This window comes from Aotus nancymaae, unplaced genomic scaffold, assembly GCF_030222135.1.
Source record: "Aotus nancymaae isolate 86718 unplaced genomic scaffold, 86718_ANA_hifiasm-v0.15.2.pri h1tg000011l, whole genome shotgun sequence".
Taxonomy (NCBI): Eukaryota; Metazoa; Chordata; class Mammalia; order Primates; family Aotidae; genus Aotus; species Aotus nancymaae.
In genome coordinates this window covers 88,642,040-88,665,330 of record NW_026988422.1, presented here as the reverse complement: position 1 = coordinate 88,665,330, position 23,291 = coordinate 88,642,040, and the positions used below count along the sequence as shown (strand labels likewise).

Sequence of the window (23,291 nt, the reverse complement as noted above, 5' to 3'; positions counted from 1 at the left end):
GCCCGAGCCCCGCCGAGCCGGGCCCGCGTGCACGGGCGGCCCCGAGAGGCGCGGGCCGGGAGAAGCGCGGGGCCGTCTGCGCGGACAGAAGGTCGGGCCGGCTCGCGGCCAGCGGCGTCGCCGGGCTCTTCCCGCGGTGCCCCTGCACCTCTCGGGGCTGCGAAGGCGGGGGCGGGAAACTCAGTCCTCCCGGCCTCCTTCGCCCCCATCGCCTCCTCCAGGCAGCCCTCCTGGCCCTCAGGGCCCCCACCCGGGCGGGCCCCATCCTGTCCCTCTCCGCACGCCCTCCGGCCTCCCCCGCCCGCAGCCTGCTTCCCTCCTTCGCGGCGCCAGCGCCAGGAGGAAGACCGAGCTCCTCGCCCCGCCGGCGGCTTCCTTGAAGCCAAGGGCCGCCTTCTCGGAGCGCCTCTGCACCTGCGAGCTACACGGCGGCGGGAGCCGGGGGTGGGGGCGGGGGTGGGGCGGGGGTGGGGCCCGCGGTGCCGCAGGAACTGGGCAGGGAGCGTGGGGCATGGCGGGCCCCTCTGCAGCCTTGCTCCGCGCTCTCCCAGCCCCGCGCTTGCGGATTTTCCTCTGCTCCAGGTGTCGCTGAGTCAAAGCTCTCAGTTCCCGCAGCGCCACCCACCGCCGTCCAGAACGCAGGCCTCTCCTCGGCACCCCGGCATCTCCCCTCCCCTGCCCCCATCCCACCAAAAGCGCTGTGGTTCCCAGCTCTTGGGATCCCAGGAATCTCCCAGTCACCCCCCACATCTCACCCTGGGCTTCCCTGGACTGCCCCCACACAGCACCTGTCCAGCGGAGCCTGCGGCACACCCACCACAGCCCTAGGGCAGGGCGAGGCCTCTGGGCTCTTTTACGTCAGTGGGTGTCCGCAGGGGTGGCCTTCTGCTAGGGCCAGAATCTAAGTGGCCAGCGTGGGGAAGGGAGTCTCTGAAGGGGGCCCAGTCAGCAGCGGCTGGCTGAGTTGACAAGGGAGTTTCCAGAAGGACCCTCAGCCCCTGTGCACGGCCAGCACTCAAGTTCCCCGCTGGACGCCGGGCCACAGGGTAAGTCCCTGGGCACAGGGTAGACGGCAGACGAGGACGCACGTGGGGCAGTGGTGTCTGGGTCAGGGGCAGAGCAGCCTCATCAGGCCCCTGCAGAAGCTTGGTCTGGCCTGGAGGGGTGGGGAATGAGGACGGGGTTGGGGGGCAGGAAGGGGGAAGGCTAGGAGTCCCCACAGCTCCCCTAGAGCCTCTCAGAAACGGAACCAGTGAGCTGATTCATCCCCTGACCCGAGACCAGCCCCGCCTTGCCAGCCCCACCCGCCCCCAGGCCTCTCAAAGCCTCCCCTCCTGCTCCCAGAAGGCCAGGAGAGCTCAGGGGCACCTCTGAGGGTCTGGAGGTTGTGGAGGTGGGCTCAGAGCAGCAGGGCTGGGTGCGGGCTGTCTAGGGTGGCCTGGACTCACTCTGCACACGGAGCCCGGCCTATGAGGCCCTGGAACGGCGCCCTGGGGAGGGCGATGCACAGGAAGTGGGAAGTCACCTCTGTCCCCGCCTTGGAGGCGCCACTGGCAGGCTGCGGCCAGAGCTCCACTGCAGCCCCCTTGCACACCCTGGCTCACCCAGCACGCGCACGCACGCACACACAGGTTTTCCACGTGTTCAGGTTTATTGAGGGCATTAGGGGCTACAAGGGAGCCCTGGGCATCTGGGGACGAGGCCTGGCACTTGCTGGACAGTGAGTGGCCCAGCCAGCGGCCAAGGATGGGATCTCCACCACCTGTGCAGAGAGAGACAGGCCCAGGCGTGAGTGCAGCGTCCACGGCCTCCCTTTGGACCCCATGAGTGGTCAGGCCGCCCTGGGAGGGGCTTCCCCAACCCGAGAGCAGAAAGAAGCAGGGGGCAGGACGGGGGTGGGGTCCCACCTACCCGGTTTACTTGAAAGTGTGGCTCTCGGCTCCACCCCGCCCAAAGCCTGCAGAGAAGGTGGAAAAAGTCAACAGGGAGGTGCGGACGAGGCTGTGGGGTGGGCGGGGACGCAAGGCGCGGGGCGCGTACCTTTAGGCCCAAACATGGCTGCGTAGCAGGGATGGTTGCAGTAGGGTTTGCCTTCGTGCTGCAAAGAGAAGGGCCGTGAGGGGGTGCCATCACCCCTGGGCCCTGCCACCAGGGCGGGTACCACCTACCTCAGCGTGGCCGCCGGAGGTCAGCGTCTTCCCACATTTCTCGCACTTCAGGCAAGGCCGATGCCAGTCCTTGCCCAGAGAGGTCACCCTCTCAGCTGCAGAGGCACAGACGGGCCCCGTGAGACGCTGGGGGACTCCGCACACACCCACCACAGCTCTGCCCAAGCCCTGTGCACTGGGGCTCCATCCTCCCAGCCTGGCAGCCCACCCTAAGGTCTCAGCCGCCTGTCCCATGAGGACAGAGCCATTACAACCAAACAAACAGCACCGATCTCCAGTCCCCAGAGCCAATACAACCGGCCTGGTGCCTGGGCCACTGCGGGGTGCGGCCCTGAGTCTTGCTCCTGAGGGCTGGGTGGGGCTGAAGGGCGGGGCCCAGGGTCAGGGGTCCGGGCTGGGTCGGTTAGGCCTGGGCCAGGCTGCGGGCTTTCAGCCCCCCGGCCTCTGCGGTGGCAAGGGTGCAGTTCTCCAAGGCGAGGACAGGGGTGACTTCCCACTTCCTCCCTCCCCTCGAGGCGCGCGCGCGGGGCAGGAAGGCGGGCGTCAGGGATCGCGCCCCGGGCGTCGGTTTCCGCGTCTGTTTCTACTTTGCATTGGGAGGCGCGGCCCCAGGCTCGCGTTCCTTCCAGCCCCACGGGTCCCCCACCCAGGGTGCGCCCGAGAGGAGACGGCAGAGACCGTAGGGCCCAGAGACGGGGAGGCTCAGAGCCAGAGGCAGCCCGCCGAGCACAGCAAGACCGAGAACCGGCAGCGATCGTGCGGCCTTCGGACGCAGGGGCCTCCACCCTCCTCCCAGGGCAGGCGCGCGCCAGGCTGAGGCGTCTGCTCCGAGGCGGCGCCCAGGGGACCCAGCGCCTCAGTCCTCCCGAGCAGCCCCCAGCCCCGTCGCCCCTCAGCGGCGCCTCCTCGCGGGGCCGGCGTGCGCGCACTCACCGAAGTACACCTCCTTGTTGCACTTGGGGCACTTGGGCATGGCAGCTCCGGGCTCGGTGCGGGTGGCGGCGGCTGGGGTGGGAAGGGCTGCAGGCGGGAGACTGGGAGGGTCCGGCCGGGTCTGCGCCTTTCAGGGACCCCGGGACCCCGCCCCTTGGAGACCCCGCCCCTCGCGCCCCGCCCCCCAATCCAGGACTTGGACCTCGGGTCCAGGCCCGCGGCCCGATAAAGGTCATCTGGTCCACCCCCGCCTTCAGGCTGGACCCGGGCCTGGCTGAGGACAGAGCAGAGGGCCGTGGGGACTTACTGACGGGGCGCAGCTCCTCCGGGAGTCCAAGCCGCGCCCCGCCCGGAGCCAGGCTCAGGGCAAAAGGCTCCCCCGAAGCAGGAAGCCCCTCTCCGCCCCCGGCCCCACCCGCCGGCACCTGCCCGAACCCCAGATCTGCGCGGGCCGGGACTGGACCAAACACCTCTAAATGCAAAGAGATGCAAAGCAGCCCACGCTGATCCTGCCCTCGCCAAGACCGAGGGCCGGGGACAATTGCCAGAGAGTCCCTGCTGTCGCCCCCACTGAGGAACCCACTCTGGCCTTCCGTCCCACGCAGGGTTAGGAGGCCGCCCCTCAGCCCCTCGCTCTGGAGGGACATCCCGCCTCTGCTAGCTCCCCATCTCCGCTGCTCTGAGAGGTCCATCTGACCGCAGCGGGAACGTCCCCGGGGAATTCAGAAGCGGGGACTCCCAGCGAGTGGAGCCGTAGCTTGAGGACCAATGGCCGCGGGGGCTGGGGTTTGCACCGTCGACAAAGGAGAGTTCGGCCACCCCCAGGCCGGCTGGGAGATGCTCTGCCGGGCGCTGGGAGGGCCCTTATCTCTGCAGGAAACGCCCAGGTCGGGCGGAGGCTGACCCCGGTGCCAGGCAGAGGCTGTCCCGCCTCGCCCGCCTGGAGAATCAGGAAGGCCAACGGGACCCGCTGGCCCTCAGGCTCGTGGGGCTGCCCTCCAGCCGACCAGCCAGCCTCAGGACCGGGGCCAGGGTCAGGCTTCGGGGTCAGCCCACCAGCCCCCTCTCCTCTCAGTGGGCAGGGGAGCCCTCTCTTCAGGCCCTTCACCTCCGAGCTGCGTGGAGCCCCGTGCCCAAGCTCCCACAGCACAGGGGCTCCTGCCCTTCATCCCTGCCCCCATCCCTCCGGTCAGCCATGTCAGCCATCATCTTATCTCCCTTGACCTCCACCTCTGGGCCTGTGCCAGCCCTGTCCCCCGCCGGGGTGCTGGAGACCATCGTCCCAGGCCCCAGGAGCCCCGGCTTACCCCTGGTGGGCACTTAGCCCTAACTGCACCTGTGATCCCAACTTCACTCTCCCTGAAGCCCACCGTCCCACCGTCAGCCCCTCCAGGCCTGCCCTGCCCTGTCCACCACCAGGCCCCAGCTTGGGGAGAGGACAGGAGCGGCAGGGCTGTAGGACGGCCGAGGCACGGGCGCCTGGCGTGGAGGCCACACTGCAGAGACCCCCACTGGCACATCAGCCAAGGCCACATCCTGCTCACCCCACTCCTGGCATCCCCCTCTCTAAGGCCACAGTTCTGTCCCCGACTGGGGCTAAGTCCTGGGGTCTGATAAGACATTCCACAGGGGCCCATTGGAGCCCTTCCTGCCTCATTCTGAGACCCCTCAGAAGCAAGGTTTCCAGAGCAGGGGTGCACTCCTGCCCTGCAACCTTGGAACCCCAGTCTCCAGCCCAGTGAGCCTCGAAACCCACTCTCAGGTCTAGGCCCACCAGCCATCTCCGCCAAGTCTGGGCACCATGGAACAAACCTGCAGACAGCCAGAGGCACTGAGAAGCAGGAGATGCCAGGGAAGCCCACACAGTCTTGGGGAGGCTGGGGGCTCTGTCACTGCACTTCCCCCAGGGTGTGCGGTGCCCACAGGCCCCAGAGTGCCCAGCACTACCATCCACACCCCCACTAGGGTAACATACTCTGGGTGCAGAAGTGTAGGGTGGGGGCCTGAGGCACACATGTGTGCCTGGTACCCTCGGGCATATCTGTGTGTGGGTGTGTCCATCGGTGGGGTCTCTGGGGTGCCCCAGAGCATTTGCCCATTTCTGTCAAGCCCCCTCCCCAGCCCACCCCAGGTGCCTTGTGACTCATGTAGGGACATTGGCCAAGGCAGTTAAGGACAATGACCCAGTCCTTGTCCTCCCCTCTACTCCCCGCCCCGGGATGGCCCGTTCCCCCACACTCTGGACTCCAACCTGCCCTGCCCATGGGGGAACCCCCCCTTGAAAACCAGGGTGATGAGTCCCTTCCTAGCCTTCCCAGCTGTTGCTTCCTGTCACCATGGTCACGGGTGGGGTGAGGTGGGGTGGGGGGCAGGATGCCCTCACCATGGGGCCGCACCTTCTGTGTTGGCTCACAGCAGTTTTTCCACTCAACTCACACCCACATTCACAAACACAGATACACACACTGACACAGACACAGACATAACACAGAGACACACACACAGTCCCAGACAGACAATCCCTGGAACCCTCCCCAAACTTCAGCTACAGATGGATGTGCCCCTCAAAACCCCTTTCTCCTGTACTCCCCCACCCTGTGCTCCAGGGGTGGGGACCCCTCCTCTGCTGCAGGAGCCCACCTTCCAGTTCCCTTCTCCACCTCGACTCCATGTTCACACCATCCCACACCCAGGGCCCAACCCGTCTGGGCAGGTCAGGGTCCTGCCAGCTTCTGAGACACAGCGCCCCCCACCGGCCCCAGCCCAGGCTTCATAAGCTTGCCTGGCTCTCACCTGCCCCAGGAGCACTGATCTGGTCAATGGGGCCAGCCTGACTCCAGCTCACTGGGCTAGCCAGAGACCCCAGCCCCTGCACCTCTCAGCCCACCTTGCGAGATGCTGGTGGCATTTGTGGCAGGAACAAACAGAGGACAGAGTGGTCGGGACAGGGACACAGAGCTCCCCAGCTGCTCACCCCAGGCTGCCTCTATGCCCAGAACATTCCACCCTGCACCTGGACAGCAAGACGGCCCTAGACCTGGGGCTGGTGGGGGCTGCTGCAGGGTTCCAGGTGCATCGAGAGGCCTCCTCTGCCTGCTCAGCCTGTCCTCTGCACACGCCCCTGCACCCTGGCCTGCTCCTGCTGGCCCTCTGGCTGACGCCTGCAGGGTCTGGGGTGTGGCAGCCAGGCCTGGGCTCCAGGAACCAGGGTGACAGAGAGGCCGGGCTGGGCCCCACTGTCCCTGAGGAATCCCACCGTCCACCCCTCCAGAGCCGTTCCGCTCCTCTGGGCCCACAGCCCCTCCCTCTGCAGACTGTGGCACTCGCCTTGGGACTGCCCCGCCCTGTCCCTGAAGGCCTCCCCACCACCTCCTGCCCCCATGCCCAGGCTGAGAGTGTGGGCAGGTGTGAGGTGCCCTCCCAGGCCTGTCCTGGGCACTCTGCAACCAGGTGCCTTGCTCTGCCAACACACCCAGCTGAGCCCTCCCCACGGCCCCCCTTCCTGCCCCTCCCCCTCAGCCCGGCTGAGTCTCGGATTCTCCCAAGTTCCCAGGGTCTATTTTCAGCTGCCTGTCTCCCGGGACCCCCTGTCTGGCCTGTGGTCTGGCCCTGGTTGGGTGTGCTAGGTCCAATGGCCGTTCCTGCCCTGGGCTGACCAGGCATGGGGTTGGGACGGGACAGGCTTCCCGGACAGGCCCCTCCTGTCCTCTGAGCCCCACCTCCAGCACAGGTGGGAAGACTGCTCCATCCCTCCTCTCCCAGAGCACACGTGGCAAGGTGTAAAAGGAGGGGGCTTCCTCAGCCAGCCTTGCCCCCAGTGGGGCTGCACCCCTGCCTGGATTCCACAGACTGGCTAGATGGGGTGCCCCTGCGTCCCTCCCTGCCCTTGAGGCTGGACCTGGTACCCAGCATCCTACAGCCTTAGTGTAGGAATTCCAGAGGCTGGAATTCCAGCTTCCCTGCCCCGTAGCTGGACCCCGCACCCGCACCCCAAAGCCCATCCAGCACTGGGTAAAGTGCTGCCCATACCTGGCCATCCTGGTCCCCAGCCAGCCCTTGCCTGTGCCCCGCCCTCAATGGTCTGGAGCTAGGGGCCCATGCACTGGATGATCTCCTGACCATCTACCCCTCAGGCTACCTCGGCCACCAGTAAGCTGGACCCAGGGCTGGGAGGGAAGTGTGCCCTGCCAAGTCCTGTAGAGGGTCGGGGTGCTAGTCTCAGCTGTGTGGAGTCTGAAGAGGGGCAGGAATTAGGGAAGACCCTGGGAGCGGGGGTACTCAGGGCTGATGCTGTGGTCACTGGCCCAGGGGAGGCTGGGCGGGGCCTGGAGGAAGGGTGCTGGGGGCCGGGGCAGGGGCCAGAGGAAGTGGACACAGGGGTAGCTGCAGGCTGAGCTGGCCCCACAGAGGCCTGGCTGGGGGCACCATCGAGGACCCCACCAGCCCAGCTTGGAGTGGGGGGTACCTTGGGGGTCCTGGCCAGGAGGCACAGGAAGATTGGGTGGTGGGGGTGCAGCTGAGGAGCAGGTGAAGCGGCACAGCTGGGCTCCACAGAGCGGCCACGGTGTGAGCTTGGCCCCACAGGGGCACCAGGGCCTCATGGATCCCTGGACTTGGTTCCCAGGGATTCTGATGGGGAGGGATGGAGCAGATGGCATTTTAGAGTCGCCTCACAGGCTGGGCATGGGTCCCGGTCGGAGAGAGTGAAGGTTGAGGCAGAGCAGTCCCCGAGGCAGGGACAGAAGAGGAGGCACACCCAGGGACAAAAGTGCCCATTCCAGATTCCCTCTCTTTTAGGGGTTGTCTGGGGCTGTAGGCACCCAAGGAAGCCCCTGGCTGGCAGACAGCTGGGGGGGAGGGGACAGCTTCCTGGAGCTGGAGACAGCAAGGGAGCCCTGTTAGTGTCATAGGCATGCAGCCGCCCCCAGCGACACCGCCCAGCGACGGCGTCCAGACAAACAGTAGCTGCAGCCGCCCCGGTTTCCATGGCAATGACTTGAAACAAACACAGCAGGCAGGCGTCATCCTCAAACCCGCCCCGCAGGAAACGGTCCTGCCCCAGCCAGGCCTGGGGGCGGTGCTGCTGTCCCGGCGGGTCAGGGGCTGATCTCTGGAGGAGACCCCTGCCCACATCATCCCCCCCAACCGACCCAGGTGGGTCTTCTAGCACACAAATGGTCCTCCCACCCTCCCCCACCACCGCCCAGGTTTTAGGGAAGGGCACACCGCCCACCACTGTCCTCAGACATAGTTTCCACTGGAGGCTCCCAAGGGAGGAGGACCCAGCTGAACCCTCGAGTCCCCCCGCCCCACACCACAAGCAGAAAGCAGGAATTTCCCATGCAACCCTGGGAGCCCGCAACAAGGGTGGAGATGGGCACTCCGGGAATTCTGAGTTCTCCCGAAACAACCCCTCCCACACCCCCTACAAGGAAGCTTTGGCCTGGCAGGAGGGGGTGAGTCGGGGTCTGGAGCCTGCCTGACCACCCCTCTCCCTGGGGTTGGGAGTGGCCGTCCCTTCAGCGATGTCAGGCCCTGGATGTTCTGGTCGAATTCTAGGTGGGAGGAGACGCAGTGGCCGAACAGGGTGCCTGGCTGGAGGGCATCTGTGGCATGGCTGGACCCCAGAGCCAGCCCAGGACCCACCAGGATGTGGTGGCTGCTCTTGAGACAAAGGGCCCTGAATCCAGGCTCAGCTCCATCAGAGCCCATGGACTGGAGAGTGGCCAGGCCGGGGGCTGTGCCAACGGCTGGGAGCAGGGAAGAGGCATAAAGCCCAGTTGCCCTGTGGTACTGGGTGCAGGGGCCTGGAGGTGGCCAGGTCTGGGTGCCCCTCATTGCAGGAAGGACAGAGGCAACTGCGGGGTGGCCCCGGGGCAGGGCTCAGCCCCGGGGGAAGGTCTTTGCATGGCTGCCCTGTGCTGCCAGAATGGAAGAGCACGCCCTCTAGCGGACACCCGCGGAGTGGCGCATACGGAGGGCAGCCGCAGCCGCGCAGAGGTGCGGGGAGGGGAGGGCTCCTTGGAGCCGCCAGGGTCCCTGGATGAAAGGGCAGAGTCTCGACCACTGAGCAGGCCAGGGGCGAGTCGGTCATCACTCAAACCTTCACGAGAACGGGCAGGGATTCTGTCCCTGGGCCACACCCCAGGCCAAGGCAGGCCTGTCCACAAATGCCTGTCCATCACCCTACGGATAAAAGCTGGAAACAGCCAGGCTGAGACCCTCTGCTCCTGGCTCCGACCACAGCCCCCAAAGCCTCCTGTGCTTCCCAGTCCAGTCCTGGGCTGCTGGAGACCTCTTCCCCACCCACCCTTCACCAGCTTCCCCATTCTCCGCCCGGGACCCCTCCCTGCTCCCCTGCCCCATTCCCTGCACGGCATATCCTCTGCTCTCAGGGCTGAACCCTCCGGCGCCTCCCAGGCTCCACAGACCAGGCAGCTCCGGGCTCTTAGGCCTGCTGTTGGCATTTTCAGGTTCCAGGTTCAACTTTCCTCCAGGGCTCTGTCCTCCATGGACCCCACCCTCACCAGGCCGTGGCCCCGGGATGCCTCCTACCCTCTTTACTTCCTCCCTGCCTGGCATTCTTGCTTCCTCCCCATCTGCGGGGTGGGGGGCAGCACCACCCAAACCAGGGACCATGCTCCCTGCCCCCATCCTCCCTCCTCAGAAACATCCCAGGGCCCCACCCCCACCATCACCCTCAGGAGGAGGGCCCAGCCCACCAGCACCAGACCCAGAGGCGCTGGCTGGGAGCACGCATGGGCCGTAGAAAGGGACACGGTCTAGGGTTTGCAACCTTCCCACAAGCAGAGAGAGTCCTGCAATCCTCAAACCGTTTATTGACAGCACAAGGCTCAGCGGCAGGTGAGCCACGTGAGGGTGTGGAGTGCTTGTGGGGCAGTGTGCACACCAAGCAGGGCATCCCGGAGGGGCGAGCTCGGCCAGGGACACGGTGAGGGCGTGACCGTCACCCACGAAGGGAGCATAAATAACACTGGCAGGTGGGTGGGCAGCAGGAGACGGAGGGAGAGCGGACAGCGCCGCAGGGCCAGCAGGGAAATGCTGGGACAGAGTCACACAGGGGTCAGAGGGTCACGGGACACCCAAGGATGCCAGAGGGGCGGACACAGCAGAGCCTCAGGGATGGGTGTGGTGCTCTGCTCTAGCTGCCCCTTCTCCAACACGCCCGGGCTTGCTATCGGACTGGGCGGCTGGGCCCTCCCCCAGCAGAGCCAAGCAAGGGGCCCCGCAGGGTCGGGGCGCAGGTGGGCCCACGCCTGAAAGCCATGGCCTAGGGCTGGACCTTGCCTTCAGGGTCTCGGTCATAGATGTAGCTGCCCACGGCGCCGGTGTTCACGCCTGGGGAGGAAGGCCGCTGGGGTGGGTGGAGGGAACAGGGCAGAGGGGAGGGCAGGGGGAACACCGCGGACCACCCTGGCCACACTCACCCTTGGGTCCGAAGAGGATTCCATAGCAGGGCTTGTGGCAGTAGGGCTGGCCATCGTGCTGGGACAGAAGGTGGGTGCTGAGGAAGGGGTCCACAGACTCCCTAACCCATCACCCGGAGGCTTGCAGAAGGTGCAGGCCGCCTGGCGGTGGGGGAGAGGCCTGAGCGGCTCCCAGCAGCATCTCCCACCCCCCACGCCCTCCTGGCGCTCTCACCCTTACCCCCTCCAACATCCCTCCCTCCACGCCCCCACGCCCCCTCGCACTCCCCTCACCTCCGCGTGCCCGCCGGGAGTCAGCGTCTTCCCGCAGCGCTCGCAGCGCAGGCAGGGCCGGTGCCAATCCTTGCCCAGAGAAGTCACCTTCTCAGCTGGGAAGGGGAAGTGGTTAGGCTGAGCCCTGGGGGCGCGGGTCAGGGGACAGGGGCGGGATCCGGGCCCGCGGTCGGCACTCACCAAAGTACACCTTCTTGCCGCAGCGCGGGCACGTGTTGGGCTCCCCAGTGAACGTGGTGACGCTGGAGGCTGCGGGGCGGAAGAGTCAGGGCGGGGTGGGGCGGGGGTCCCCACAGCCCCCAGCCCCAGCCCCCAGCCCGCGCCCAGCCCACCTCTGCTGGGCCCCTTCGGGGGGCCGCTCACTTTCCGCTCCTCCGCTCGGGCCGCGGGGACCTCGATGGGGCCGGTGACCTGCGGCCCCTCCGCCAGGGGCTTCTCGTAGATGTAGGAGCCTGCACCCCCGATGTTCACGCCTGCGGGTGGGGGCACGTGGGGTGGGGGCCACAGCCACCTGACGTCTCAGAAAACGGCCCGCTGGGGGCACCAGGCGTTCCGCAGTGGCCGGGAGTCTGGGCCGGGTCTACCCCCACCCCGCAGCGCCCGCGCCCTCCCGGCGGGTCCCAGGGCAGGCAGTGGGCAGCCGCGGCTCACCTTTGGGTCCGAACAGCGTGGCGTAGCAGGGCTTGTGGCAGAACGGCTTCCCGTCATGCTGCAAAGAGGCGCGGTCAGGGCCTGCCCGGAGGTGGCGAGTGGCGACCCCTCCCCCGCCCCGCCCGCGCCGCACAGGGGGCTCACCTCCGCGTGGCCCCCGGGGGTCAGCGTCTTGCTGCAGCGCTCGCACTTGAGGCAGAACTTGTGCCAGTCCTTACCCAGGGAGCTCACCTTCTCGGCTGCGCGGGGGGCGGGGCAGGGGTCAGCGCGGGGCGAGCCGCTCCCCGCTCGGTCCCCACCTGGCAGCCACCACCCCACGCGCTCCGGGAATTCTGACGTCCAGGGAGTCCCCGCAGGCGCCCCCCTTCCACCTGGCAGGCCCTGCACTCCCTCCGGGTCTCATCGCCCCCAGCCCCAAACCTGCTAGAGCCGCCTTCGCCTTCGAGAGGGCCCCGGGGCTGCCCCATTAATCCCCTCAGTGCCTGCGGTGATGGGGCCTGTGCCTGGCCTGCCCAGCTCCAATACCTGCCTCCCACACACACCTCACACCTGCCTCCCCCCCACACACACCTGCCTCCCCCCACACACACCTGCCTCCCCCCACACACACACATACCTGCCTCCTACACACACCTGCCTCCCCCACACACACCTGCCTCCCCCACACCCACCACACCTGCCTCCCACACACACACCTGCCTCCCACACACACACCTGCCTCCCCCCACACACACCTGCCTCCCACACACACACCTGCCTCCCACACACACACCTGCCTCCCACACACACCTGCCTCCCCCACACACACCTCACACCTGCCTCCCACACAAACACCTGCCTCCCCCACACACACCTGCCTCCAACACAACCTGCCTCCTGTCTCCCCACACACACACCTGCCTCCCACACACACACACCTGCCTCCCCCCCACACACACACACCTGCCTCCTACACACACCTGCCTCCCCCACACACACCTGCCTCCCCCACACCCACCACACCTGCCTCCCACACACACACCTGCCTCCCACACACACACCTGCCTCCCCCACACACACCTGCCTCCCCCACACCCACCACACCTGCCTCCCACACACACACCTGCCTCCCACACACACACCTGCCTCCCACACAACCTGCCTCCCACACAACCTGCCTCCCACCCACACACACCCCTGCCTCCCCACACACACACGACTCCCACACACACACCTGCCTCCCCACACACACACCTGACTCCCCACAGACACCTGCCTCCCACACACACACCTGCCTCCCACACACACCTGCCTCCCACACACACCCGCCTCCCACACACACACCTGCCTCCCACACACACCTGCCTCCCCACACACACACCTGCCTCCCCCCACACACCTGACACACACACACACACCTGCCTCTCCACACACACACCTGCCTCCCACACACACCTGCCTCCCACACACACCTGCCTCCACACACACACACCTGCCTCCCACACACACCTGCCTCCACACACACACACCTGCCTCCCACACACACACCTGCCTCCCACACACACCTGCCTCCCACACACACACCTGCCTCCACACACACACCTGCCTCCCACACACACACCTGCCTCCCCACACACACCTGACACACACACAGCTGCCTCCCCACACACACCTGACTCACACACACAGCTGCCTCCCCACACACCCCTGCCTCCCACACACACCCCTGCCTCCCCACACACACCTGACACACACACAGCTGCCTCCCCACACACCTGCCTCCCACACACACACCTGCCTCCCACACACACCTGCCTCCCACACACACACCTGCCTCCCACACACCTGACTCACACACACACACCTGACACACACACACACCTGCCTCCCACACACACACCTGCCTCCCCACACACACCTGACTCACACACACACCTGACACACACACACACCTGCCTCCCCACACACACACCTGCCTCCCACACACACACCTGCCTCCACACACACACCTGACTCCTGACTCACACAGCTGCCTCTCCCCCACATTCCCTCAAACACTTGTCTGACACTCACAGACCTGCCTCTCCGGCGCACCTGCCTCCCCCACACATACGCTCTCCCTCTCACACCTGCCTGGCCCTTGCTCCCCACCAGCTGGGCTCTCATGGGGCCGGCAGCACCCTAATGCTGAGGCAAAGGTGTGCCCCAGAACCTCCAGCTCCCTGGTGGGATGGCCAGGCCCCGTCCCCATGGGGCCTCCAGGCAGGACCCTCATCTGTCTGTAGCTTCCTCGTTCTGAGTAAGCCCTAAGCTCTTCCCCCACCCTAACGCCCCTGGCTGACACTGGTGAGGAAGGTCTGAGGCCAGCTGCTGAGGGTGGGGGAATCCCTGACACCGCCTCCCACCCGCGCCCCCTGTGCTGGGGCTGCTGGGCTGCTTCCCAGTGGACGGAAGCAGAGCCTCCCCAGGGAGCCAGGCAGGAAGAGGTGGTGGAGTGGGGGGCAGGAAGGGCCCAGTAGAGCCGGAATTCTGAAGGGAAGGGGCCAAGCTTCGGGCCTGGGGGGAGGGAGTGTGGAGGCCGGGCCCACCCTGCCTGGCAGAATCTGGCCAAGCCTCTCAGACGGCCGAGGACCAGTGGCTCTCCTGGGCCCCTTTCTTAGCAAGTGGCCCGGCACCCCTTGTCTGGCAGACGTCGGGGAGGAGGACGAGGCTAGGGCGAAGCCCACTCTGAGAGGCGCATGGGAGCTGCTCCTGGCAGTGAGCTGGGACCCCCAGGTGGCCTACAGGTGCAGGGCCGTGAATGCTGGCTCTCCACGGCCCTTGCACAACCCTCTGGAACTGGCCAGGGCCAGCCTCCAGGACACCAGCCCAACCGCAAGGCTGCACCAGCTAAGAGCCCTCGGACCAGAACCACTCCACTCAAGGAAGCTGGGATACAGGCCGGCAGGTCCCCACCGGGTCCAAGCCAGGGCAGGCGTGTCCCAGCGGCAGCAAGGAGGTCTCGATGGCTATCGGCCGTGGCAGCTGCAGCCCAGGGCTGCCAGCACCACTCTGCTCTGGCCATCTCTGGGACGTGGGCCAAGTGGGGGCAGGGAACTGGCCCTCAGACCCGCTGGGTGGGTCGATGGCCACACAGCACAGGTCCGAGTCGGGAACACAGAATCGATTAGGTCTAATGGTTCGGAAGAGCCGCCTGCCCGCTCTGGCCTGCCCGGGCTCTGGGCAGCACCCTCAGTGCACTCTGACGTCCCAGCCTGGGTTCTACTCAGGTGTGAGTTGCGGGGCAGCCTGGTGTGGGGTGGGCAGTATTCCGGACCCTCGTCCTCACAGTGCCTCCAGGGCAGGACAGAAGCCAGCTGCATCTAAAGCGCCTTTGTGTTCCGCTGAGAGCCTGGGCCGGCCGGGCAAGCACAAGGCCTTTCCGGGTTGTCCACAGGACTGCTGGCCAAGACCCTGGAGAGCCAAGCTGGCCTGGCCTGGGGCAGCGTCATGGGCAGCTGGACTGCAGGAGGGCCCTGAGGACCATCTCCCACCCTAAGCCTTGCAGAGACACCCCTCACTGGGACAGGGACCGAGGACTGAGCGGGCTGCAGGCGAGGCAGCCGGAAGCCCCTCGGCTCCCAGCCACGCCAGAAACACTCCAGGCCAAATCCGGTCCCTCCCCAGTGCGAACAGCAAACAACAACTTCAGTCAACCCCCTCCAGCCCGTGAGCGAGCCAGGGAAGCCCAGCTCGGCCTTCCCAGCAGCCATGCCGCATTCCGGGTCTGGGGCCATCAGCGCGAGGGCCTTGTTGGTGGTGGCCCTTCTCTCTGCTTCACTAAGTCTGTGCCCCCCGTGCAGCAGCTGGTGGGTAGGTGGGCAGGGACCTTGCCACTCTGGAGAAGGCTGGGCAGGGAATCAGCCAGGAGGAACGGGCTGGGAAAGGCACACCCAGGCCCAGGGAGTGAGCGAGCCAGGAAGGGGGGGCGAGCCTGGGGGAGGGGTTGCCGACCGAGGGCGCCCGGCGAGACATCCCTCCTCCTGCCACCTGCATCCTGTCCAGGGCTGTCCTGACCTTGAGGAGGCAGGGGTCCCGGACACCTGGGCTGCTTGAGCACAACATCCCTCGCAGGTTCGCGGGGACCCTCGTGTCACACCCACCCCGCCCTACCCCCGTGTGAAACTCCTGGGGAAACTCGCCAAGGGAATGCGTTGGGACAAGCAGGAGGCAGAGGCCAAGGTCGCCCCCGCTTGGACTGAATCCCGACAACAGTCCAGACCCCGCCCAGCTCAGCTCAGCCGAGCCCGGAGTGAGAGTTGGGGGTCACTGTTCCCGGCCACGCCGGCCCAGCCACGTGTTCGCGGGGCAGCGAATGTGGGGGGTCCAGGAGGAAGGGCCCAGGCCCCCGGGGACGCGCAGAAGGCACCCAGGGCGCACTGCCCCGCCCAGCCCCACCCGGCGCCGTCAGAGGAACCAGGGTGCGTCCACGGATCCCCGTGCGCTCCCCAAACCTCGGCCTCATCCCGGGGGACCACACGCCCCGCCAGGGTGGTCCCTGCCCCGCCCCCAAAAGCCGCTTCGGGGTTCGGGTGTGGCCGCCCCCGCTTCCGCGCAGCCCCACCCTGTGGCTTCAGCCGCGTGGGCAGCGCGGCCAGCCATGCTCCGGGACGCGCATCCTCCGGCCGGGGCCGGGGCCGGGGCCCGGGCTGGGCGCACCCCGAGTTACGCCGCGACTCCGCGGCGGGGGACTGGCCGCGAAGGGCGGCGGGATGCGCCGGGCGGCCGGGCTCGGGCGCGCACTCGCACTCACCGAAGTACACGGTCTTGTCGCACTTAGGGCACTTGGAGGCCATGGTCGGTGCGCCCGCTCGGCCCGCGCCCTCCGCCCGCTCTTCTCCCGGCCGCCGCCGCCGCCCGCGCCCAACCCCGCCCGCCCGGCTGCCCGCGCGCCCATTGGCTCCGCGGCCGGGGCGGGGCCTCGAGAACCCGCCCCCCCGGGCTGGGGGCGTCGCGGGGGGGCGTCGCGGGCACCTGCCGGGGATGGCGGGTGCGGGGCGGCCGGGCAGGGCCTGGCGCCCCTGCGCCCCTCGTGCTGGAGGTGGCGTCTACAGGGGCCCGCCCGGGCGACGGCGAAGCCGCCCGCGCCCCGGCTGTTTCCATGGCGACGTCGGGGCCGCCTGGCCCGGCCATCCCAGGGGCCGCGGGCGGGGTGCGGGGAGCCCCGGTGATCCGGGCCTGGGGTCCGCCACGCCCGGCCCTGGGCGCCCAGGCTGCGTTCCGCCGCGGGAAGGGGTCGCGGGCTCCGGGAGGACCCCACCCCCACCCCGCCGCTCGCCGCGCCCCGCGCCCCGCGCCCGCCCCTCTTCTCTTTGTTGCTCGGTTACCATAGCAACAGGCGCGCCGCGGGAGCGGAGTCGGATTCCCGGCAGGCGCGGCCCCCACCCCAGTCCGGGTCTCCGGGCCCCGCCCCGCCCGCGCCCGCGCCCCGCCCCAACACTGTCTGTGGTGCTGAAGGCTCCTCGGGTGGAGGGCAGGGCTCAGGAAGGAAGGCGCCGCCGCCTCCAAAAACAGCGCGAGAAGCGGCTGGAAGGGGTGGGGGAGGTCGGCCTCTGCCTCCGAGGCCGGGAAGGGGCGGCGGGCACCAGCGCCAAGGAGCTCGCGCTAAAAGCGTCCTCTCCAAGACTCCCACCCAGGGGCGGCCCGGGAGGCGGTGGGGAGGTAGGAAGGGAAGGAGGGGAAGGAGTAGGCGTGCCCTCTGTGCCCCGGGCTGGGGCAGACACTCCAGTCCCTTCTCCCGCACCGACCCAGGACCAGCTGCGGGCCTCGCGGCCCAGGCCTGACTTTGCGAGGTCAGGCGGGACATAGAGGGGTCGTGCCAGTCACTCCACCCGAACATCCCCTCCCTCCCCGCCCCGCCCTCCTCCCAACCAGGCCTGCCAGATCTCTGCCCACTGTGCTGCCTCTGCCCTGAAGCCCCGCAGAGCCTGGCCCCAGTCTGGGAAGTTCCACACCCACAGGCTTCCTGGTGCTATGTCCCCGTAGCCCCTTCTCTGAGCCTCCAGGCCCTAGATGAGCCTCGGACTTGGGAGATAGGCAGTTCCCAGAACCCCAGTGATCAGGCCCCACGGGGACAGCTGGCTCCGGACGCCCTTCCCCCAGTGTCTTGGAGGCTGTGGGCTGGGCATGGAGACCTGCCCCGGTTCCTCTGCGTGGGCACCAGGTGTGTCTGTGAGCTGACCAGTGGCCCTTGGTGCTCCTGGACCAGGCCTTCATGGCAGCTCTGGCCTGGCCCTCGGGGCAGCACCCTCCTTCCGCACATACACCCTGCAGCCACTGCCATTTCCATGGTGACAGCAGGCCAGAAACATGACCCCCACCCCCACCCCCATGCCCGACTGACCAGCCTGACCAGCTCCCCCTCTGCACTTGGGACCTGTGCCAGCCAAGGCAGAAGACGGAGAGGAGGCGTCAGCCAGAACCCTTCCTGGGCAGCCCTTCCTCCCTGGCAGGCCCAGGGGTCCCTAGCAGCAGTGCCTTGCCTAGGCTGGATTCATGGGGCCACTGCCAAACCCTCTGCAGCTCCCTGCCCCGTTCAGGCCAGCTTGGAAGCCTGGAGCTAAGCCATTACCCTTCCTGACTTGGCCCCACCTCTGCAGGACAGGGCCCTTCTCGAGGGAGAACACCTGCCCCGAGTTCCCCAACCCTGCCAGAAGAGTGTCTGGGGTGGAGGCAGGCCCCTCCCAGGGTGGCAGCAAAGGAATGGCATTCGGCACTGGCTAGGTGCCCTGGATACACACGGGGGGGGTGGGGGACAAGGAGAGTGTCCAGCTGCTGCACTGCCCTCACCCCAGCCGCAGTCCCTGGGCAGCAGCCAGAGGCTCCCTGATACGACAGCTGTTCTGGGCCTGGCAGGCATGGGTCTGGATCAATGGGTGCAGAGCCGTGGCCTCGGTCTCCACCTGTGAGGCTGTGGTGGGTCACAGGCAGGGGCAGCGACAGAGCAGGATGGGCCCCGAGTGGACAGGGGGCCACAGGACACGGCGGGTGTGAAGGGAGCTGGCAGGGCCAATGGCTGTGAGTGGGGCGGCATCACGCCCCCGGGCAGCAGTGGTCTGGTGCCTTCTGCCATCCTGTGACACAGGCAGATGGTAGGCAGGGCCCCCACTCAGCTCCACTGCAGGAAGCCAGGGCTGGGCAGAGTGGGGGCCAAGAGGCCCCTGGCAGGGAGGAGTGGAGCTGGCAGGACAGGCCTCTAGGCATGACAGCACGATGGCCTTGCTACCCTGAGACGCCCCTGGCCCTGGGGAGCTGCAGCCCTGCAGGGTTGCTGGTGCAGGGAGCAGGCTGCTGTCCCATCAGCAGGGAACGGCCACATGAGGACACAGCAAAGCTGGGAGACCCTAACCCTGCTCCCCCCAGCCCATGCCCTTTCTAAGCCCAGGTTGAGACCCCTGAGCAGCCCAGGCCCCATCTGGCACAGGTGGCCAGAGCCCGGCCCTGGAAGACATTGAGGCCTGGATGTCTGGCCGGGGAGGGTGTCTAGCCAGGGAGGGCATCTAGGGTAGGAGAGGACCCCTCTTCTCAGGGCCTCCCCACCCTTGGGAGACCAGGACCTGAGACACCTCACAGTCCACATGTGGACTCCAGAAAAGGACAGGACAGGGGGTGGACGAGCTGCTGAGGCCAGCATCGTGGGGCAGGCCTTGGCCTGGGGAAGGGGGGTGGCACTCAGGCAGGCGAGGGGGCTGGGGCCTTCACTGAGACCCTGCCCCTTCCTCCAGATCCCCGGGGGCTGGAAAAGGCCTCAGAGGCGGCTGTGTCCTTCATGAGGTCAGGGGCCTGCTCTCCAGGCCCCCATGAGGCACTACAGACAAGTCTCCTCAGGCTGTGGGGTCACTTGGATACAGGCTACAGATTCTGGGGTTGGCTGCGGGGGGGGCAGGGTGTGCACTGCAGCTGAGTCCCCAACCCAGTCCTGTCACGGCTGGGCCCCAGCACAAATTCCCAGGGGAGGCCAGGACGCACCCCCCTTATCTTTGTCTTCCAGGAGGCAGCAAAAGTGGTTTCTATTTTAATTCCCTGGCTGAGAGATTACTGCGTGACAGGCGCCTGGGTGGGCACAGCTCCAGGGAGAGGCAGAGGAGCCACCAACCCCGGGAGAGGCCTGGGTGGGCCCCTGCTGGCCGGAGGAGGTGGCGTGGCCCGAGGGGTGGTCTGCAGCCAAGCTATCCACGGGACCCCTCCTTCTGGCGGCCTGGCCTGTCCCTGTCCCTGCACGTCGGGTGCCCGGGGATGGGCCAAGCAGGGCCTCTGAGAACATGCTTACTGAAATCTGAGCAGATTCTCACTGTTGAGAGCGCACACCTGCTGGGGGCCGCAGCTCTGGGCAGAAACCCTCAGGCGGCTGGGGCCAGGCTCTGCATAACCAGGAGGTTGGGCCCCCAGCTGGAGCTCTCCAAGGCCTCGCTAGCCCAGCTGTGCCGGCTGCCCTGGTGGGAAGGAGCCACAAGCCCCAGGGTCTCCGGCAGGGCCAGCTCTGCCTGGTAGGGGGCAGCCCCAGGCCCACACACACTAACGGTTTCAGCCCTGCTGCACTGGGGAAGCGGGCTGGGCCCCGAAACCCCTTGCTGCCCCTTGTGGAGGTAGAGGGGTCATGCCAGTCACGCCACCCCCACACCCCCACACCCCCACCCCGGCCTCCTCCCACCCAGGCCTGCCAGACCTCTCTCCACCGTGCTGCCTCTGGCCTGAAGCCCTGCAGAGCCTGGCCCCAGGCTGGGAAGTTCCGCACCCAAGGCTTCCTGGTGCTATGTCCTCGTAGCCCCTTCTCTGAGCCTCCTGGCCCCATCTGAGCCCCGGACTTGGGAGACAGGCGGAGGGCACTGCGCCAGGCCCGACAGGGAGAGCAGCAGAGCCTGGAGGGTGGCTCTCCAGGGGCGTCGCGCTCCAGGGACGGTGGGGGCCCCAGGGCCTGAGTCAGGGAGAGGGACTGGAACAAAAGAGGAAGGACCAGTTGGTTTTTTTCTTTTTATAAGATTTTTTTCTTTGTTTTTGTTTAATATGAAAATTACTTGAAAAGACAAGGGGCCAACCCCGCCAGGCAGCTCGGCCGGCCGCGGCCGCACGATCCTAACATTCCGGGTGTAAGTTACAGAGCTCAAGTTCATCTACAAAAAAAGTAATAAAAATAAAATTTAAAATGGCACCTTCAACAGAACACAACAAAACCGTAGGGCCCGGCCTCCGGGCAAGAGGCCCCGCAGCACAGGGGCACGCGCGGGCGGCCCCTCATCTCCGCTCCAGCCGAAAGTAAACACAAAGCTAAGAACACAGCTCCTCGCGCTCGGGAACGAGTTAGCGGCGCCGCTTCCTCCTCCCCCGGCGTCCGCCGAGGGGCGCGTTTCTCTGCAGGTGAGGGCGGGAGGTGGGGCGCTAACAAACAGGGCGGGCGGCGGGCGGGCTGGGAAGGGGCCGCGCGGGCTCTGGGGCGGGCGAGGGGCAGGGGCGCCGCGGGCGGGGGCGGCCCCTAGTCCTCGATGACGATGGGCTCGTCGTTGACCGGCGCGGGCGGCGGCGGCCGCAGCGGCAGAGCCTGGCTCTGGCGCAGGGCGATGGGTTTATAGGGCCGGCGGGCAGCACGCTTGGTTTCCGAGGACGAGAGCAGTTTGCGGATCTTCCTGTGGGCAGAGGGGGCGGTGAGGGCCGGGACGCTGCTCGGAGCCCGCCCACCTGCCCCGGGAAGGCCCCACCTGGTCTCCTCCGTGGCCATGTAGAACACGTCATCTGGGGCGTCGATCCAGTTCATCCGCCGCCGCTTGACCGGGGGCAGGGAGCCCCCCCGGATCAGGCGCACTTTGGTGGGGTAGGGCTTCCCGTTGAGCAGAAGGTTCCGGCTTGGTCCCTGCAGAGGGGGTGCGCTTCCTGGGCAGCCGGCCGAGGGCCAGCTCCACCTCAACCTGCGGGCTCCTGCTGAGCGGGACCCCAGCCAAGGCCGCCTGGCGACGCCCCCACCACCCCATGAGCTGCTCGCATTCCCGCCCCGGCCCAGGGCGGCCCTGAGGCCTGTGTGGCCCACACCACTGGCCTGGCGCAGAGGCCACGGCCCCGATATGCTGCAGCCCCTCTGGTCCTGCCAGGCCTCCGGGAGGCTTCCACGTGGCACTGGGCAGGGCCGGCTACCCCCGAGAGCTTCCCAGGGGTGAGCCCGTGTGTGCCACATCGTGGCTGTCCCTCTTACCATGTGCCTGGGCTGTCCGTGGTTCGCCAGACCTGACGAGAAATGGAGAAGAGAAATGAGGCTCAGAGAGAGCGTGTCCTGCACCCCCACCACCCACAGCTGCCTCGGACACCCCGAGACAACGGGCCGGGGCCACCCACCAACCAAGCCACAGCCACACCCGGGATGGGCCTGGGGGACGCGGGGCCTCGCCTCCCCAGGTCCTGGGCCTCCTGGCGGCCCCACTGCTCTCTGGTCGGCGAGAGACACATTGGCTCGAGCCCCAGGCAGGAGCCCAGGAGCCTTGGACGTCACAGCTGCCTCTGCACAGGGGCCGGGCCGCCCACCCACTCGCCTGCCTGTGCAGAGACAAGCAAAGCGTGGCACGGCCGTCGGTGCAGCAGTGGCACGAGCCCCTCTGTGGGCAGCCATGCTGTAGGCCCTGGCCCACCAGGAGGCCGGGCTTCTTCCCAAGACTCCAAGCTGCCTTCGCTGGCCAGGTCCAGGGCGTCAAGAGCCATCAGCCCCGGCCGGAAACTCAGGTCGCCGCCCACTGCCCCTGCTGGGCCCCAGCCACCCTGGCAGGTGCTCGGGGTGGGGTGCCAGAGGCCTCTGAGTTCCCACAGTAAGGAGCCCAAGGGGCACTGTGGGAGCCGGGCCGAGAGGCAGGCCACGCTCCTGGTGACCCCCAGCCAGGCCCAGGACCTCCACTGCGATCCCCTGCTGCCCTGCCTGTGAGTGTGAGCGTGGGCACATAGAAGCTGGTCTCAGGGCGGCTCGGCTCCCAGCAGGACCAACCCGGAGAGGACGGGACTCCATACTCAGTCAGGTGCCAGGCCCGGGAGCACTGGAGCAACCTGCCAGCTCCAAAAACGCTGTTCAGCTGAGGCTGAACAGAAGTGGCCTGTCCAGCCCTCCCCACCTGCAGCCACCCCTTAGCTTGGGGCACTCCCCTAGGGGCCAACTTGGGCCCTGGAGCCCTGGGTCAGCCTTTCCCTACCAGCTGGCTTAGCCCTGCCGGCAGGGTGGGGTGGGGGCCCAGGTGCCTGCTCCATAGCGCCCCTGAGCAGCGGCAGCCACACCTCAGGGGACCTGCCGTGAGCCAAGGCCCAGTGCCCAGGGCTGGCCACTAGCACAAAAGCTACTTACCCAGGTAAGTGCCTACCAGAGTGGTGGACGGCAGAGGAAAGAAACACATGCTTTATGTTAGTGAGCCGCACGCACCGTCTGCAGGCCCCGCAGGTGGGGACAGAGCAGGGGCAGCTGGCCGGGTTAGAACGCCAGGGCTCCACGTAGTGGGCAGGCAGGGCCTTGCCTGAGCTCAGCTCACACCTACCCAGGTTGGACAGAGACCCCACCCCGTGTGTGCCAACGCCCCCGGGAGCCGTCTCTACCCAGCCGGCCCCTCTCCAGCGCCGGGGTCCTGGCCCCACACGTCAGGACAGGCACTACCTCTGTGGCTGAGCCCTCTGAGCCCAGGGCCCCGCCCAGCCAGGCGGCGTGCAGTGGCACTCCCTCACGAGCGTGGCACGGCTGGGGCTGGAGTGTGAGGTGTGGAAAGATCAATGGGAATAAACTGGCTTTGATCTAACCTGCTGGTTAACCGCTGTTTACAAAATAAAACGAAACTGGAACATGCCT

At 67.3% G+C, this 23,291-nt stretch overlaps 3 protein-coding genes across 6 annotated transcripts in view; all 3 read right to left on the bottom strand.

Annotated features, from left to right (window-relative positions):
- Window positions 1–1,632: 1,632 nt before the first annotated feature.
- Window positions 1,633–3,203, bottom strand: CRIP1 (cysteine rich protein 1). Its single transcript, XM_012471117.2, has 5 exons — window positions 3,102–3,203; window positions 2,169–2,263; window positions 2,041–2,098; window positions 1,912–1,957; window positions 1,633–1,762 (listed from the first exon to the last, which is right to left on the bottom strand). Exons 1-4 carry the CDS (start codon window positions 3,139–3,141, stop codon window positions 1,917–1,919), a joined length of 234 nt encoding a protein of 77 aa, XP_012326540.1. The 5' UTR covers window positions 3,142–3,203; the 3' UTR covers window positions 1,633–1,762; window positions 1,912–1,916.
- Window positions 3,204–9,917: 6,714 nt separating this feature from the next.
- On the bottom strand, window positions 9,918–16,332 carry CRIP2 (cysteine rich protein 2). The gene is made up of 8 exons (XM_064375282.1): window positions 16,245–16,332; window positions 11,618–11,712; window positions 11,474–11,531; window positions 11,155–11,295; window positions 11,003–11,071; window positions 10,823–10,917; window positions 10,550–10,607; window positions 9,918–10,460 (listed from the first exon to the last, which is right to left on the bottom strand). Exons 1-8 carry the CDS (start codon window positions 16,285–16,287, stop codon window positions 10,393–10,395), a joined length of 627 nt encoding a protein of 208 aa, XP_064231352.1. The 5' UTR covers window positions 16,288–16,332; the 3' UTR covers window positions 9,918–10,392.
- A 4,097-nt stretch (window positions 16,333–20,429) lies between these two features.
- Window positions 20,430–23,291, bottom strand: part of MTA1 (metastasis associated 1) — a 54,579-nt gene continuing 51,717 nt past the window's right edge. For 3 of the 4 annotated variants that reach the window (XM_064375277.1, XM_064375278.1, XM_064375279.1), the window contains 3 exons: window positions 21,672–21,703; window positions 21,184–21,335; window positions 20,430–21,111 (listed from right to left, as the gene is read on the bottom strand). In XM_064375277.1, coding sequence (XP_064231347.1) covers window positions 20,961–21,111; window positions 21,184–21,335; window positions 21,672–21,703 — 335 coding nt within the window. In that variant the 3' untranslated portion in view covers window positions 20,430–20,960. The remainder of the gene's footprint in view (window positions 21,112–21,183; window positions 21,336–21,671; window positions 21,704–23,291) is intronic. The other variant, XM_064375280.1, reaches the window with a different exon arrangement.